This window comes from Macrobrachium nipponense, chromosome 1 (assembly GCF_015104395.2).
Source record: "Macrobrachium nipponense isolate FS-2020 chromosome 1, ASM1510439v2, whole genome shotgun sequence".
In the NCBI taxonomy this organism is placed as follows: domain Eukaryota; kingdom Metazoa; phylum Arthropoda; class Malacostraca; order Decapoda; family Palaemonidae; genus Macrobrachium; species Macrobrachium nipponense.
Genome location: NC_087200.1, coordinates 81,439,649 through 81,458,202, shown reverse-complemented (window position 1 = coordinate 81,458,202; position 18,554 = coordinate 81,439,649). Strand labels below are relative to the sequence as shown.

At 45.2% G+C, this 18,554-nt stretch overlaps 1 protein-coding gene across 2 annotated transcripts in view; it reads right to left on the bottom strand.

Annotated features, from left to right (window-relative positions):
* LOC135219410 (endoplasmic reticulum membrane sensor NFE2L1-like) overlaps positions 1-17,941 on the bottom strand; it is a 565,440-nt gene extending 547,499 nt beyond the window's left edge. Inside the window, exons 1-2 of one of the 2 annotated variants that reach the window (XM_064256165.1) lie at positions 17,906-17,941; positions 15,253-15,462 (exon numbers count right to left, since the gene is read on the bottom strand). In XM_064256165.1, the coding sequence (XP_064112235.1) occupies positions 15,253-15,447 (195 nt within the window). In that variant the 5' untranslated portion in view covers positions 15,448-15,462; positions 17,906-17,941. Of the gene's footprint in view, positions 1-15,252; positions 15,463-15,651; positions 15,806-17,905 lie in introns of those variants that run through there. The other variant, XM_064256164.1, reaches the window with a different exon arrangement.
* Between the last annotated feature and the right edge of the window lie 613 nt (positions 17,942-18,554).

Here is an 18,554-nt window from a genome sequence, read left to right as displayed (position 1 = left end):
GGTACCGAGCGCAAGGGTGAAAGGTTTCATTCCTTACCTTTATGGATCAAGGTTTTCTGGAAACCTTGATCCATAATGAATTGATGCAATCAACAAATATATGAAAAATGAAAAGACTACTGCGCTTGCGATTTCACTTCATACAAATAAAAATGGGAAGGATCAATTCCCGTGAATAGCGGAACATTGATCCCAGTCAACAATGCAATCTCATAAAAAAATGAAAATGAAAAAGAACTGCACTTGGCGATTTCACTTCATTCAAAATAAAAAGGGGGAAGGATCAATCTCCGGGCAAGCCTCGGAAACTGATCCAAAATGAGTATTGCTACAATAAAAAATAATATATGAAAATGAAAAAGAATACTGTACTTGCGATCCACTTTCATACTGAATAAGTTTCCGTGCCGAGCGCATTCGTTCGGCAACGGGCATACAGGAGTCAAAAAAATATAAATGAAAAGAGCACTTACTTACGGATTTTTTCATCATACACATTTCCAACCCAATATTACGCTCGGGACGCGAGCGCTCCCGCCCTCGGCACCGAGCATACACAAATACGAGGATCATTCTGGGAAAATGAATTCCCGCAATTACGCCCTTCAGTCCCGGCACTCGGGTAATCGGAGGGCGTTGTGAACCAAGATCCTTTAATTCACAATTGAATTCAATGAAATGATTTGTACTTACAATTCAGTTTCACTAGATACATAGAAAAAGAAAAACACAATCATGCGAAAGCAAACGACGATGAAGCGGGCAGAGAGCGATGATACACGTCCACACGCCAGCAGGCCGAAAGCAAAAGTGATTTGTTTTACCTCCCAGTCGCGCGCGCGCGCCTGTCGGACAAGCAGTTAACTACCGAACCCCTTGTTCGAAAGCTTACGACCTATCCAGCTGCCGCTAGTACCTTCCTATTGTAAAAGGACCGAAGGTTTGTATGCCGTGTCGGAACAAATGATGCTTCAAGGAAAATGCATGCTTAATAATTACACTACCTACTGCTATAGCACATAATACGAAAAAAAAATGTTAAATACAGCTTTCTTATTACATTCTGAGCAACCTACTTGAACTATACAGCAGCATACCAAAAGGGTGCTAAAGGAAATAAGACATTTTAATGGTGCAGTTCCACACAAAAATCTTCATTAGCAAAATCAACTAAAAGGCCACAACCCAATGAAAAAAATATACTACTAGACTCCAGCAACCATGAACTAACCTCAGGAGTTAAATCATTAGTTACAGGTACTTCAGATTCTGGAGGTGGATCAGGCAATATATTTGGTAGTGTTTCTGGGCCTTGATGATGATGTTCTGGGGTATCAGCTGAAGGAGGTGAGGCCACTGATGAATGCGAATTGAGCAAGTAAGCATGTACTTCAGTGTGTGTATGATGGGAAGACGTATAACTCCCCAGAGCATGTAAATCCTCCAACACTGAACGCTGGTAATCTGCTAACATTCTATCCAAACTTTTAGGATGAAGGTCAGCATTCAGGAAAGACGGGGATGATGGCCTTGCATGACCAAGGGGAGGGACCCCAGAATAAGGTCATGGGGTAAATGATGTAGTGTGTTTCCATTATCAGAGCCTAATAAGAGACTGTCAGGGTCTCCTCGAAGAAGGCTAAGCAGCAGCACAAGCTGCAGTATTCGGTCGTCACGTAGAAACTTTTTTCGAGCATATAGTAACATTTTGAATTTTCTGTGATTATGACTTTTCAAGAAATAAAATTTAAGCTGACCAAAGTACAAGAGAGTACATACAGTTCTTTAAACTGTAAATCAGCAATAAGTTCTGGCGTTTTCCAATAAATTATGTTCCACTTCCAAATTCCACAAATTATAATTAGTTTTCTTACATCACCAACATTCAAAACAAAGTTTTCTAAAATATTATCACAGTCCTGAGATCACTTGCAGTACTGTACCTGGAATTTTTAATTCACTAACTAATGAGAAAAATTTCACAATACATTTTTTTACCAAAACAGTACGTACTACACAAAATTATTGCACAGTACATACTTGTATCCAAATTTTCTTTGACAATCTAGTAACCACGTTTCAATGATCATAAAAATTTGTAAAATTTAAATCTAACACCTTTTACATACCACCATTATTTAAAATAAAATTCTCAGTCATCAGTGATGAGATCATATCTTGAATTACATAATCACAGTAGTAATTAGGTAGCTATTCTTAATCAGTCGAGTCCTCATGAGAAACACTACTTTTATCACTTGAAACCCAATTTCTACATTTACCGAGTCTAAAATTACAAAGCCTTGGATTTTATGGGCCTTGGAATTTCAAATAAAATAAAAAATTTTAATGACACTGGAATTTGCAATACAACATTGTAAATCTAGCATAATTCTCTACAGACAAGTTAATTTCTCTTTGTAGGATAATTTTTACTGAATAAAATCAAAAGAAAAGACTAATCTCAAGGTCTCACCACTGTTTTATTGCTATTAGGATGGAAAAGACATTCCACACCACAAATGTAAGAAATTATGTACTGCATTCCACAACATGAAAGCTACAAAATAACTGAATTTCAGGTCTCACCTCTGCTTCAAATTTGATTAAAACAATAGGCAAAAGGTCAGATTAACTCACACAATACCAAATTGAAAGCTGAAAGCAAACTCAGAATGGACTCTTCACAGGATATACAGAGAAGAACAGACATATTTTGATAAAATAACAAGCTTGGCAGCTCAATCATATTAGGCCACTACAATATGAAGAGATGGCAAATTTTAGGCTCCTACCAGACTACATCAGAATGCATCCAAACATCTCTGTGATAGGAGGGGAAAATATCTTCAATCTTGTAGAGTAACAGTGTGATAAGAGGGGAAAATATCTTGTATAGTAATGGTATCTTTCAGTGGTGAGTAGAAAGAATGAGACATTCAGGTAGCTATAAATTGAACTACCTTAAAACCCCAGGATCAATAACATGGCAGCATACACTATAACCACCTCACTCTCATTAAAATTTACACAAGACATCTTCCCTGGATTACTCTACGATTTTCAATTATCCCTCTTCCCCAGAATTTCAATTACTCCTCTTCAATTGTTTAAAAGGATGCTGCAAACACTATTTAGTATTGACTACAATCCACTACATGATGTGTAGTGATGGCACTAACCCCCTCAGATAAATTAGCTAGAAACATATTGTATTAACAACTGAATAAAAGGTGGCAATTCAAATGTCATTTTACTTTTTACCTTCCGCTTTCATTGCTTGCTTAAACAGTGGCTGATTGGCTATCAATGAAGACTCAATGTCTCCAATGTATTCTATGACACAAGTCTAGACTTTGATAACTTGATAACAGTTGTTCATGGGATAGTAATTACATTTCCAGAGTTTGTCTACATCTTTGGCTTTTATATATATTCTATGTTCCTTCCAATATGTACTTTGAAAGCACACAAATTTTATGACAATGAACATTTTATCCTTACACAAATGATCACACTTCTGATGACAAATTGAAATTCAAAATTTAACCTAATAAATTGGTGGATCACAGGTCAAAACCATTTTACCAACCTGGTAAATACACTACTGAAAAAATTAAAGGCAAAAATGCAAAAAAGGTGGCAAATTTGTTACATTGGGAACACACAAGACTGAGAAGCTGGTGTTGGGTACAAAGAAAAAGCAACAAAACCCTGGAAACTGGGAAGGAGACCACTAGTCAACTGAATAAATTAAGTGAACCCAAGTGGTAAATAGTTGAAAGTTCATTTCTTAAGGCATGTGTACCCCTGTCATATTCTATGGAGCAGCAACAGTAATGACATTCAAGGTCGGGTGCAACCTAAAATGACAATTTGTCTAAAATTGCATTTTTCCTAACTATACAAACCTGAGGTCCTTTTACAATAGGAAGATACTAGCGGCAGCTGGAAATAGGTCGTAAGCTTAGAACAAGGGGTTCGGTAGTTAACTGCTTGTCCGAACAGGCGCGCGCGCGCGACTGGGAGGTAAACAAATCACTTTTGCTTTGGCCCAAGCAAAAAACTGCAGAGTGAGGGGTGGCATGAGGTGGGGCTATGTGTAAAAGGGACCTCAGGTTTTGTATAGTTAGGAAAAATGCAATTTAGACAAATTGTCATTTGTTCCGACACGGCATACAAACCTTCGGTCCTTTTACAATAGGAAGACTCACTTCTTGGTGGGAGGAATCTGAGTCTTTTGTGAACAGACTGGTGTTCGCCCAACCTTGGAAGCCTCCCTGGTCGTAAGAGCGAGGGAGGGATCCAAGCCTCTGTCCGATTGATCGGGGTGTGCACCGCAGGATCAATGGTCAGACCTCTGGACCGAGTACTAAGAGAGGGGCATTGCGCATCTCTTAGTACCAGCAATGCAAGAACTTGTTCCTGTACAGGAGCAAATATAAAGTCATGGGTTTGACTCTTGTAGGCATCCACTTCCCCCCCTTGTAGAAGGAAGTGGTGGATATTCTGCTCCTATCCCTAGTGAAAGGGATAGGATGGGGCTCTGTCATATAGCTCACCTGCATCTCGTCCTCATCCAGCGTAGTGACGACCGTGGCCCTCTGCCCGCAGGTAGAGGGGAAGGAAGAGACGGGAAGAGAGAGCCAGTCACTCACTCACTCACACATCCATCCACACAGTCACACCAGGACTCGATGCTGTTTCAGCCTGCGAGGGTCTGGGTTAGCTACACAATCTTTGTTGAGCAGCCACCACGGTCGGTCCCAAGGAAAGGTATCCAAGGACCTGTGGGCAATATCCCGAAGGGTAGAAGGACGTAAAGGTAGTCTGGTTAGACCAGACCCCTGCCTTCAGGACCTGCGCCACGGAGAAGTTCTTGCGAAACGCCAACGAGGGGCCAATACTTCTGACTTCGTGAGCTCTCGGGACGGGACGTACGGATGTCGTCACTACCATCAGCCTCATACGCCCTCCTGATGACCTCACGCAGCCAGAATGAAAGAGTGTTCTTGGATACTTCTTTCTTGGTGACCCCGGTGCTAACGAAGAGGCGTCGACACTCAGGCCTGAGGTGACGAGTTCTCTTCAGATAGCGCCGTAGCGCCCTCACAGGACAAAGCAGCATCTCATCCGCATCATTATCGGTGAAGTCCAATAGGGAGGGAATCGTGAATGACTCGAACCTGTCATCAGGGACTGACGGTTTCTGAGTCTTCGCAACGAAGTTCGGGACGAAATCGAGCGTCACGGATCCCCATCCCCTGCCAGTGTCGTACCATCATAGGAAAGACCATGAAGTTCCCCTACTCTCTTCGCCGATGCCAGGGCCAGCAAGAAGAGGGTCTTGAGGGTCAGATCCCTTGTCTGACGACTCTCGGAGTGGCTCGAACGGTGTTCGAGTCAGACTCCTAAGGACGAGAGTCACGTCCCCACGCAGGGGGGCCTGAGTTCCCTGGGTGGGCAAGACCTCTCGAAGCTCCTCATCAGCAAGGAGATCTCGAACGAGTTCGAGATGTCCAACCCCCTCAGTTTCAGGACGAGCGCCAAGGCGGCTCTGTATCCTTTCACTGTGGGGGACTGATAGGAGCTTCTCTCGGCGAAGAAACACGAGGAAATCCGCTACCTGCTGAAGAGTGGCTCTGAGAGGAGATAGACCCCGTCTGACGACCAACCACAGAAGACGGCCCACTTCCCCTGGTACACAGCTGCAGAGGACTGACGGACGTTTCCAGCCATCTCTGTTGCTGCGCTACGAGAAAAGCCTCTCGTTCGCAAGAGATGGTGGATAACAGCCAGCCGTGAAGAGTAGGGACTGGACTGCTCGGTGTACCGCTCGACGTGTGGCTGGGCGAGAAGGTTGTGCCAAGGGGGAATCTCTCTCGGTTCTCCTGCGAGAAGAGCCAGCAGGTCCGGATACCAAATGGCCTGTGGCCATTTGGGAGCCACCAGGATCATCCTGAGATTCGGGGTGACCAGCGCTCGATGATCACCTTGCGAACCAGGGCTGAACGGGGGAAAGGCATAGGCGAAGAGGTTGTCCCACGGGTGTTGAAGAGCGTCCTCTGCAGCTGACCCATGGGTCCGGCACGGCCGAGAAGAAACACCTGGAGCTTCCTGTTGTGCCGGGTGGCGAACAGATCCACGACTGGTCGCCCCCACAGGTCGAAGAGCCTTTCCGCCACGTCCTGGTGTAGAGACCATTCGGTCCCTAGCACCTGATCCCGACGGCTGAGCGTGTCTGCTACTACATTCCTCTTCCCTGGAATGTAGCGTGCCGACAGCTCTATTGAGTGTGCCTGAGCCCACTCGTGCACCTGCCGTGTCAACTGGTACAACGGGAGGGACACTAGGCCCCCCTGTTTGTTGACGTAAGCCACCACCGTGGTGTTGTCGCACATCAACACCACTGAGTGTCCCATCAAGCGGTCCTGAAACTCTTGGAGAGCGAGGAACGCTGCCTTGAGTTCCAGTACATTGATGTGAAGGTGCTTGTCGTTCTCGTCCCACACTCCTGAAGTCAGCAACTCCTCCAGGTGTGCGCCCCATCCCTCGGTCGATGCGTCTGAGAACATCTGCATGTCCGGGGGGGGAGTGCGCAGAAGGCCACTCCTCTTAAGGAGGTTCCCTGTCGTCTGAGCCACCAGGCTAGGTCCATGGCCTCACCTCCTGTGTCAGTGACACTGGAAAAAGCTTGGGGGGATCCGTGCCTGCCTGACCAACTCTCCTTTAGTCTCCACTGAAGAGACCGCAGGTGAAGACGCCCGTGAGGGACTAACTTCTCGAGTGACGACAGGTGTCCGATCACGACTTGCCATCGCTGAGCTACCTGTTTCCTGCCGAGACAGGAACGGTGGTTGGCTGCCTCCCTGAATCTGCTGATCCGCGAGTCTGCGGGGAAGACTCGCCCATGCTACCGTGTCCGATCAGCATACCCAGGTGTACTTCATCCTCTGCTTGGGCTCGAGATCGGACTTCTCGAAGTTCACAACGATCCCCAGATCGCGACAGAACTCGAGAAGCCGATCCCTGTCCTGTAGCAACTGCGAGCGGGAGCTCGCCAGGACTAACCAATCGTCGAGATACCTCATCAGACGTATCCCGTGCGAATGGGCCCAAGCAGGACACCAGAGTGAAACACTCGCGTGAACACCTGTGGGGCGGTTGAGAGACCGAAGCACAGTGCCCTGAACTGGTACACCGTCCCGTCGAGGATGAAGCGGAGGTACTTTCTGGAGGACTGATGAATGGGTATTTGGAAAATACGCATCCTTCAAGTCCACTGAAAGCATGAAATCGTTCTCCCTGATGGAGTCGAGCACTGAGCGTGCCGTCTCCATCGTGAACCGGGTCTGGCGAACAAACCGGTTCAGGGGAGAGAGATCTATCACCGGGCGCCAGCCTCCCGTTAGACTTTTCCACCAGGAAGAGTCGACTGTAAAAGCCCGGTGACTGATCCGTGACGATCTCTACAGCTCTCTTGCTCAGCATGGTCTTGATCTCCTGTCTGAGTGCTACGTCCTTCGGTGACCCGGGGACGTACGACTGCTGTTGGACCGGGTTGGAGGTGAGGGGGGTGGCCGAGATTCGAAGGGTAATAGATATCCCTCCCGAAGGACATCTACAATCCAGGTCTCGGCGCCGTAGCGCTGCCAAGTTGCCCAATGGCTGGCCAGGCACCCCCCCACTTCCGGCAGCAGGTGAGGGGGAACGCCGTCCCTAGCGTTTCCCCCCTTTCTTCGACTTCTTCCCAGAGCCTCCACGGGATGAGGAGGGCTGGGAGGAGGGCTGGTTACGACCCCCCTTGCTAGAAGTCGAAGAAGACAGAGTCATTCCTCGGGGCTTCGACGCAGCAACCGTCTTAGCAGCCGAGGAAGCGCTAGCCGAGTTCTTAGACTTGGCCGCAGTCCGAGGCTGCCCAGAAGCCTTCGAGACTGCCTGGTGAACCAGACGGTCACTGTCATCAGTGCGCCGTCTGTCCACCGCAGCGTCCCACCATCTCTCTGTGGGAAGAGAGACGTGGAACTCCGTAAAGGTCCGTTTCGAAGTCCCAATGCCGCTTCCAACAACGCCCGGCCGCCCTGGAAACCCGAGTAAGGACAGCGTCCCTTCGTCGGTAGAACCAGGTTGGCCCACAGGTTCACCGTCTGGTGGGCAAGGAAGGAGATGGCTCTTCCCCCAGACTGGCAAACTCTCCTGAAGGCCGAGTCATCTTCGGGAGAAATTCCCCCGGAGTTGGTTTCTGCGACCTTAGATACTGTGAGGGACCACAGATCTAGCCAGGAGACGGCCTGGAAAGCTGCCATGGCGGTAGATTCCAGGCCTAGTGCCTCTTGCTGCGAGAACCACAGGTTCTCGGACAGGAGCTGTTGCAGAGACACACCCGGAGTCAGCCTCGCTAACTCCGGGTTTACCTGTTTGGGCGGCATCGATCCTCAGATGGCACGTAAAACCGCCGCTGTCGTAGCAGAGGAGGTGGAAGTAGCTTGCTAGACCTGCCAGACTTCAGCGAACCGTCCTGTCCAGAGACAAGCGATTCAACTTGGTCCAGCACTGAGTCAGCCAGCTCTGACCGCGGCAAACCCACCGTCGGTCTGGGTTCCCTCTTCGGGGCCCCAGAAGACTCGAGCCGGGACGTGGGCTCGGATGGTGGGAGCGGCGATCCTTCCCCGAGGTCGTTGTGCTGACGAATCAGCGCAAATAACCTCGGCAAAGTTCCTCTGGATCTCGGGCGTGATAGCATCCTGTGGAGTCGGACCGTCCAGTCCCTCGAACAGGAGTACCTCCCGAGACCCTCCTCCCTCAAGGGGAGGAGCAGCGACAGCCCCCTCTCGGTCTCCTCCAGCCACCTGTGCGTAAGACCTGGCTGGTCCGAGAAACCGAGCCTGGTACGTACGACGACGTGGCGGGATCCTGAAGGGCGCACCCTTCACGATCCACTCCTCAATACCTCGCCCCTCCCGGTGTAACCCGAGGAGGTTGAAGGTATGGGAGAGGCAGACTGACGCTCCCTACTCGCTCGTGGCAGAACCAGCGTGCTTGGAAGACTGCAGGCGATCGTCAACCCGCGGTGGCGATCGAGCTGCAGGCCTAGTCGAGCCGTCTCGCTGTGGAGAACGGCTGGACCGAGAACAGCGGCCCCGGTCTCGTGTGTCAGAGGAGCTGGTGCTGGTCGCCGTACCCGATCGCTCTCTGTGAGAGTGACGGTCAGCGACCGGCGAGCTCCACTGTCACGGTGAGACCGGTGCGTATCCTCACGGCGCGTCACGTCGCTGGTACCAGCCGTGGCTGGTGCCGGCGAACGGGGGGACCTCTTCCCAGCCTCAGCCCGTGGCCGGTCATGGACCGTCACGTCCGCCCGGGTAGCCAGCTGCTCGCCGCGAGAGCGAGAGCTGGTCTGTGAGAGTCGCGTGAGCGGCTGTCACCATCTTCCGCTCCGTGCCGTGAACCTGACGCTGAGCGGACTCAGAGGTCTGGTTCCTGGCTGCACGGTCGCTGGTAGGCGACCGTACACTCGGTACCTCTCGCGAACGAGCGGCCGAGCCGGATCCTGCTGCTCGTTTGGCCGAAACCAACTGGACAGCAGGTGAGGAAGTGCCGGTGTTAGCCGGCACCCCTCTGGTCCCCGTAGTCTTCTTCCTTGCGGGAGAAGAGACGGGTCCTGCTCCGAAGGAGCAGGGGCGACCAGCGGAAGAACCCCCGTCTCACCAGAGCGAGACGGGCCCTTAGAAGCTCCCGAAGGAGACTTCTTAGGGGGGGGGGAGGCGACCTTCTTCTTCTTAGGCGGGGGAGCCTTAGAAGAAGAAGGGGAAGAGGCGGCAGACGACGACGACGAAGAAGACGATGAAGACGACGACGACACCTTCCTCCTCTTCTTCTTCTTCTTCGTCAACCTCCTCAGGACCGACGTCAGGTCTGTCATCCAGGACGGAGCCGGGGCTGCTGTTGCCGAAGCAACAGGGCCCGGACGTACCTGTCCGAACAGACCAGCATCGGGAGCAGCGGCGCCAGGAACGGGAAACACATCAGCAGGTGCGAGCATCAACAGAACGGCAGCAGACACGGCAGGAACAGGAACAGGAACAGCAGCGGTGGTCACGGCAGGTACGGCAGATACAGCTGGTCGAAACCAACGGCACAGACGTCATCGGTACCGGTGGGAGGTCCAGGGGCGAGCTCTTCGGGCACATGAAGTCCGGTCGCGGCAGCACGGCAAACCCAGGTGGCGGCATCACACTCCCCCGAGTTACGGCGACTGGCCCCTGCACGATGTTTTTGTGGGTGTTACAGAGACCGCGTGCTGGGTGTACCACCAGGTGAGGAGGTGACGCGTAGCCAGGTGTTGTCAGGGTCGTGGAGGTGATTGTTACCGTAGCATGCGTAACCGCCACGGAGCCAGCGAGATGATAGAGCAGCCCCTGGACACTCGGCACGCCCTGCAGTCCCAACGATGCCCACACCTGTCCGAGGTCATCCTTCACGGCAACCGCACTGAGGAGGCAAAAGTCGTGATTAGGAGGATCCTCTACCCGCTCGCGCGAAGACGAGCGGATAGAGGACCCAGAGTACAACTCTACGTCGGGGTATCTAGCGCCCTCCTCCACACTCGACACATCGGGGTGAGGAGAGGAGGACCTAGGACACCCCCCCCGAAGGGGGAAGGCGCGAGACTGGAAGTTGAGCGGGCTGGCGGCAGGAAAGAAGACGAAGTATCCGTCACCAAAGGAGTCGCGGGAGAGCTTTCCGACGACTCCTTTGCAGGCCTTCGCTTCTTCCTGCCCTCATACAATGTCCACTGCGCCTCCGACCAGTCCATACAAATATCACAGGGCTCGGCCCGGGTGCATTCGCGCCCCCGGCACCGAGCACACAAAACATGAGGGTCAATCTCGGGGAATGATCTGAACTTCCCGCATTTGCGCCCTTCGGTACCCGGGCAAAGTCTCCTTGGGGTAGCGAGGCGGGGAGATTCCATCATAATTCAATTGCAGCGTAATTAATATGATAAGAGAGAATAACTGTACTTACAAGCTCTTTCATACACAATTACAAACAAACTAGAAAGCAAACGACGAGCAGCGGGCAGAGAAGCGAACACACACGTCCATCCACTGTGAGGCCGAAAGCAAAAGTGATTTGTTTACCTCCCAGTCGCGCGCGCGCGCCTGTCGGACAAGCAGTTAACTACCGAACCCCTTGTTCGAAAGCTTACGACCTATCCAGCTGCCGCTAGTATCTTCCTATTGTAAAAGGACCGAAGGTTTGTATGCCGTGTCGGAACAAATAAGTACTTCCAAGATGTACTTTGAGTACTCCCACAAAGTTAAGAATATACACTATAAGAAAGACCAGAGCATATTATGCTAAGGTGCTCTCAAAAACCAGAGATGCAATGATTAAAAACTGCAAAGATAAAACAACTGACCACTGTTGGCTACTGAAACTCACACAGAACACCTATGTAGCTCAAAACCATAGAGCAAATAAAAAGCTAATGCCTGAGGCCAAACGATGACACTGTATTGCCCCCCAAAAAATCAGATACATACAGATATCTGAAAATCCCATTGGACTTCCCTAAATAAGAAGGCTGTCTCCCAGCCAGTTGGGAGTACAGTATACCAATATGTTTAGCCACAACTAATAACTAGCTTACTCCAAGACTTGGCATAAGGTCCAAAAAGGTTGAATTGAATATCATAGCTCTATCCCGCACTTCATGCTATTTGAGATGTGCTATGTGTCAATTTATACCTATTTGCCATTTTTACAAGAGGTAATGGTTTGATGTATTGTTAATCCTGGGGTGGGTTAAACGTCCCTCTAAAATCAATGGCTCCTGCTTTTACATAACTAAATCTTTTACTTATAAAAGTGTAGATTGAAATATTCTCTTGGTAGGACATACATACATACATACATACATACATACATACATACATACATACATACATACATACATACATACATACATACATACATACATACATACATACATACATACATACATACATACATACATACATACATACATACATACATACATACATACATACATACATATATCATATATATATATATATATATATATATATATATATATATATACGGGCAGTCCCCGGGGTACGACGCGGTCTCAGCTTACAACGTTCCGAGGTTATGCCGCTTTTTCAATTATATTTCATCAGAAAATTATTTTCCAGGGTTACGACGCATGTTCAGAGTTACAACGCTACAAATAATGCTGATCTGGCCAGATGAAAATATGACACCAAAAAATGCAAAATAATCAATATTTACAGGTTTTTTTGATGAAAAATGCAATAAGAATGCAGTTTACATAGTTTTGAATGCACCTAAAGCATTAAAAGTAGGTTTTCTAAGGATTTTTGACAATGTTCGGGCTTACAACGCGTCTCAAGAACGGAACCCCCGTCGTAACCCGGGGATGTTGTTGTGTATATATATATATATGTGTGTGGTGGTTGTGTGTGTGTGTGTAAGATTTATGGTCTTATGAAAACTTTATAGAAATAATCTTGATGATTTATTATCCATTTAGCTTAGGCCTACAATATGCCTGTTTCTTATTCACTAACCTTTAAAGCTACCAAAGGCCATCATCTTGCCTATACTACTTAAAAACTATGACACTTTCCTACATGTTCCAGTTGCATGAAAGCTCTTGCAATATTAACAAATAAAATGTGTCTTCAATTCATAGTTCAAGTTATGCAAAATTTTCCTGCAATAAAGGCCAGTCCACTCTAGGGAACATTGTATGGAAAGTTTGCAAACTGTTTACAAATGCTTTTTACAGTACATGTATATCTATTTGTTTCCCATCCAGAATGGAAAACATTCATTTCTGTGTATAAGTATATATACACATATAATATATATATATAATAATATATATAGATATATTATATATATATATAAATATATATATATAAAAAAACCGCATGGTACAGGGGTGGACCATGTACGATCAATGTGTACAACCCCAAAAAAAGTACATTATAACGCGTCCTGACATCGGAGATGGGCATCAGACGCGACTTCTTGTTGGTGAGAAACAGAGCTAAAGACCTCTACTCCGGTGTCAGGACGCGTTATAATGTACTTTTCTTGGGGTTGTGCACATTGATTGTACATGGTCCACCCCTGTACCATGCGGTTTTTTACCCTATATATATAAATGTATATGCTATATGTGTACTATATTTAAATATTCATACATATATTCAAATGCATGTATATAGTACACTTATACATAAGTACTTATATATTTGTGTATATATACTATATATACATATAGTATATGTATATTTACATATACATATACACACTGGTAAATGCATGTAAATATTCATATTTAAATATGTACATGTACACATGCACCTATACATGTGTACATGTGTGTATGTACACATGTGCATGTGTGACACTCCTTTTTCTGAAAACTTCCTCACCCATCTCTTTTTCTTTTGCCTATCCATCCTAGAGTGCATTAAAATTGCCAAGTAAAATACAGAAGCTATTGACAAACAGGCATTCTAACAACAACTGAGGTCTGGACAGGAAACATTGCTTGCAAACAGTTTGCAAACTGTTTACAAGCAGTTTACAAGCAGTTTCCAAGAAACTGTTTGTAAACAATGTTTCCTAGTGTGGACAGGCCTTTAGCCTACAGAGTAATCTTGGAGATACATGGGAATTATCCAAGTACCAGTAATAGGGTAAAAAACCGCATGGTACATTGGTGGACCATGTACGATCAATGTGTACAACCCAAGAAAAGTACATTACAACGCGTCCTGACACCGGAGTAGAGTCTTTAGCTCCGTTTTTCACCAACAAGAAGTCGCGTTTGATGCCCATCTCTGATGTCAGGACGCGTTATAATTGTACTTTTTTGGGGGTTGGTGGTTGTACACATTGATCGTACATGGTCCACCCCTGTACCATGCGGTTTTTTACCCTATATATCTGAAATGGTTTCAAACTTAAATAAAAATCTAAAAAAGTTCCCAGAACAACTAAAGAGTAAAAAGATGTTACTCTACTGTATACCTAACTTCAAGATACAAATGAATTAAAAAAAAAGACATAGCATAGGTCTAGGCCATTCATGCAGATATCTATAGAAATGAAAAAAGTTAAGAAACGCTGCCTGCAAACATAACAAATGATGGGAACATGATAATCAACCCAAAATAAGCTAAACCTGATGATGACATTGATGAGAAATGGCAAGTGAACACAGATGTCTAATCATGTTTCTCAATTCTTCTAGGCCTACTGGTGAGAGGCTAGACCTACTAAACTACGCCACAATCGGTGGGTTTCCATTTGTTTCCTAAAAACAAGCTAGCTTTGCATAAGACAGCCTACATTGTCAACAAAGGTGCAAGCTCCGGAACTACTAGGTAGTATCATAGGCCTAGCCTTCCCGAAACTTCAAATAATAGCCCAAAAATAGAAACAAACGGTGAAGTCACAGGCCCAACTTTAGGCTAACTACATTCACGTTAATATACGTCTATCTGGTCCCGATTTTGAGACCTTTTTCAACAGCTGGTTTCTGGCATAAGACCGCCTGCCGAAAGGTACCGTACAAAGGACATTCGGCCAGATGCTCTCGGCCTAGTTAAGACAATCCAGGTGGTCGATTTTTAAACGACTCCTCATTATCGCACTTTGTTCATCAATTGAGCCATAAGCCACGTCGATCAACCAAAGATAACGAAAAACGAGTTCACAGGGTCTTTTCAACGTTAGAATCCATCATTTGAACATAAAGGAACCACCGATTCCTAAGTTATGCGGCTTTTGCCTGCCACACCTGACACACACGATCTGGGCAACTAAGTGTCTTTTATGTGTAAGTCTTGTGTTGATCTCGGCGTCTAAGCACTCAATGGCGAAACAGTTGTTCAGGCAAGTCCTAACTCCGTATTTCCTTCAACGGTTGATTTTTAACACTTCGTGAATCATCACCTGAAGGTTCACTTCACTCATCACAACACAACGTAGAATCTGTCACGCCATTGGTCATGGCATGATGACGTAACACCCACACGTTCATTGGCTGATGAATAATGACGTCATTGTTCATGCAACAACATTGGCAGACTTTAAAGTCTGTGATGCGTTCGGCTAATTGTTTGACCATGTGATTAAGATATTATTATATCAATAAAAACATAAGAATACAACTGTAATTCGAGCACTTCAGATCATACGTACCTCAGGAGACTTTTTCTTTAGTTTCAGTTTTTTCGTAGGAGACTGAAGAGAAGAATGACTGGGAGTAATTTCCACGACTTTAGTTGGATCTTTAATTAGCGTTTGGCTGTAGTCTACCTCAACATGTTCTCCAAACACAGTCGATGGCGAGAGACTTCTCATCACAGGTAATTCCTCAACAACAGGACCTTCCATTTTTCACTTTTAACCCTGAAATTTGTTAAGATGCACAAATAATTACCCACCAATTTTAACTTTGTAAACAAGCTTCGTCATGGTAACTAATCAAAAAACCCTTGAACGAATAACATCTTTAGTTTTAAGTTATTTTAGCACCGTACGAAATAATAACGTCACACTGAAAATGGAAACTTAAAGAGAACACGTCCTACAGTTTACCTGAACCGGAAGAACCAATATCACCACAAACAGACGTCTGGAACTAGGCAAACAAGAAAAACTTTTAGGAGAATACACTGATACAGGTCTAGTTGGACCAGCCTTGGACTCAGCTGGTGCACATAGTATTGCGCCATCAAACCACGCATAACCTACCCCCTAACCCACCTACCAAGAGCCATAGTCCCAATACTTCTTGCTTTTCTGCTACTGACAGCAAAGTTTCTGTTCGAGCGACTTCCAGAAACCATATTCGACATACGTTTAAGTAATTACCAACTGTGTATATTCTATGGACTAACCTATGAGTAAGTGAGATTGTAATTTAACAAAAATGACATGATCTGTGAGCATACTGAAGCATCACACACACACACACACACACACACTATATTATATATATATATATATATATATATATATATATATATATATATATATATATATATATACTGTACCATCATCAAGAGCCAAAAGGTAATAGGCTAGCGTTTTCGTGTATATAATATATAGCCTACTACACTTTTCCAGGGTACAGTACTTTACCCAGAACGTTTGTATTGCATATACGAAAGGACTTGGAACTAATTGGTGCCTTCCATTATTTATTTTTGGTTCTTGCAGTATATATGGTAAAGAATTGTTTTATGTGTGTGTGTGTGTGACAATTCCACTTTACCATTCACTTATACTCGCACTTCCTGGATTCTATGTATTTTCCTTTCCGGTGCCTTTTCTTTTCATCTGTAAAGCAATTTCAAGGTCTTGCTCGCCTCCCACCCACCCCATCCCCTCAACGCCCCGCCATGCTTCTGAATTGTACACTCTTTTCACCTATCGACCTCCATTCTTCCCAGATAACTTCATCATCTCAAAACACGACTTATCTTTTAACTAAGGTTAACTTTTTTCGCAGCTAATATACGTACCACCGCAATTCCTACCCTTCTATTAATGGTTCTTACACCCCATAAACTATGCAAACAATCACTAATAATCAACATTTACGCTTCGCTCGATCTTTATCACACCTCCGTTGCTTTATCAGTTCTGTAACACCTCTTCTTCCATATCAGCATCATGTAACATATCTGTTTCATGGGTCTTCATCTATATTAACATTCGTTACTCCGTATACCTGGTTTCCATTTCCCCACAAATCCTTATTCCAGCCCATATATAATCAATTTCCTCTTCTTACAGGTACTTTAAACCTCCTCACTATGCCCAGTTATACTGTATCATCCGCAAACAGCAGCCATTCCACTCTCAATTCAAAACTTATTTTCTTAAGCCTAGAATTTTGTATCAATTGGTAGGTACAATTGGTTGGAGCAATTCTGGTTATTATTTTTCAACTTCCTAGATGCATGCAATTTAAATTATGGCATGATATTCCTTGTTCAGTGGAAGAACTTTAGTCTCTCTCTCTCTCTCTCTCTCTCTCTCTCTCTCTCTCTCTCTCTCTCTCTCTCTCTCTCTCTCTCTCTCGATCCATTTATCTTGTCGGCTTACCTCAAAATTGTGTTGCTAGAGGCATTACTAAGAGCAATAAAGGTCTTTTCAGTTGTTTTTTTTTTTTCTAATTAATCACCTGGTTTGATACTGAGCCATAGTAATACTTAACATAAAGTATTCTAATTTACCTAATTCAAACGTTTGGACCCTCTACTAAACAGTCCCCGAGGGCTTCGATGATCTATCTTGCGTTTATCAATACAATTCTTATTTTATGAATTCCTAAGTTTATGTGCCTACGCATAGAATACCCTGATACTGTTTGCCAAAACCATGTCTTCGGATAATAACAATGAAAATATCACATGCCACAATTGGATTCCAATAATTATTTACATTTTACAGTAAAGCAGTCCATATTAAGAGAACCTTCAGCTAACAGGGAGCGTCTATAGTTCACTGTTTTGACCTGGGCGAAGAGGATAAATATTCAATGTTTAAAGAATGGTGGGCGTTCCGAAAATAAATAAAAGTGAACTAGGTCTAAAAGTGCTGTTTTCGTCCACTAATTAGTACTAATAGATATTTTTTTCTAATAAGAATTTTTTCATAAATCACAAATTGATTGTCTAAATCATTTAGAATGCTTAGGTGTAACCCAGTCTGAGTTTCCTTCAACAGGCGCAAGCTAGGATGAGCGAAGATGGGAACTACGAACGATTCGGATCGTCGTTCTGGAGCCGTTGTAAAGACTTAAATAGCCTTACTGTTATCACTACTAATTATACCAACCTACCCCAGTGCCTGGGCGTTCACTGTACGGATGCACTCGGTATACTATCGGTGCACCTACCACTAATCATCTGATAACTGTGTACATATCTTATCAGATAAGGACACGTTTTGTTGTAAAGTCTTAAGTTGTTGCATCGGGCTAATTGTTGGGGCTGTGTGAGGATTTGTTTGTGAAATACTGTTTAGATACACATGTATATGTATGTATGTACTATGTATATGTACTGTATATATATATATATATATATATATATATATATATATATATATATATATATATAGATATAACCTCACGAAATGTTCTGATTTGAATTAGGTGTCTGGTAGGAAGTCGTCTGGGATGGTTCGTAACCAGGGTGGAGAATCTCCTAGGGCTGGGATGTACCAACCTTATCCCACAAAAGATTTGCTGAAAATAGAAAAACTTCAACTTTAGAGCCACCCTTCTTAGGGATAAAAGCACAAAAGCACTTGATGAATATATAATACACACGCGCACACACACACACACACACACACACACACACACACACATATATATATATATATATATATTATATATATATATATATATATTACCCACGGAGGAAAGTGTAACACTGGAGTGCTACAAGATCTTTCGACTCACGTCCTTTACTTAGCAGACCAAG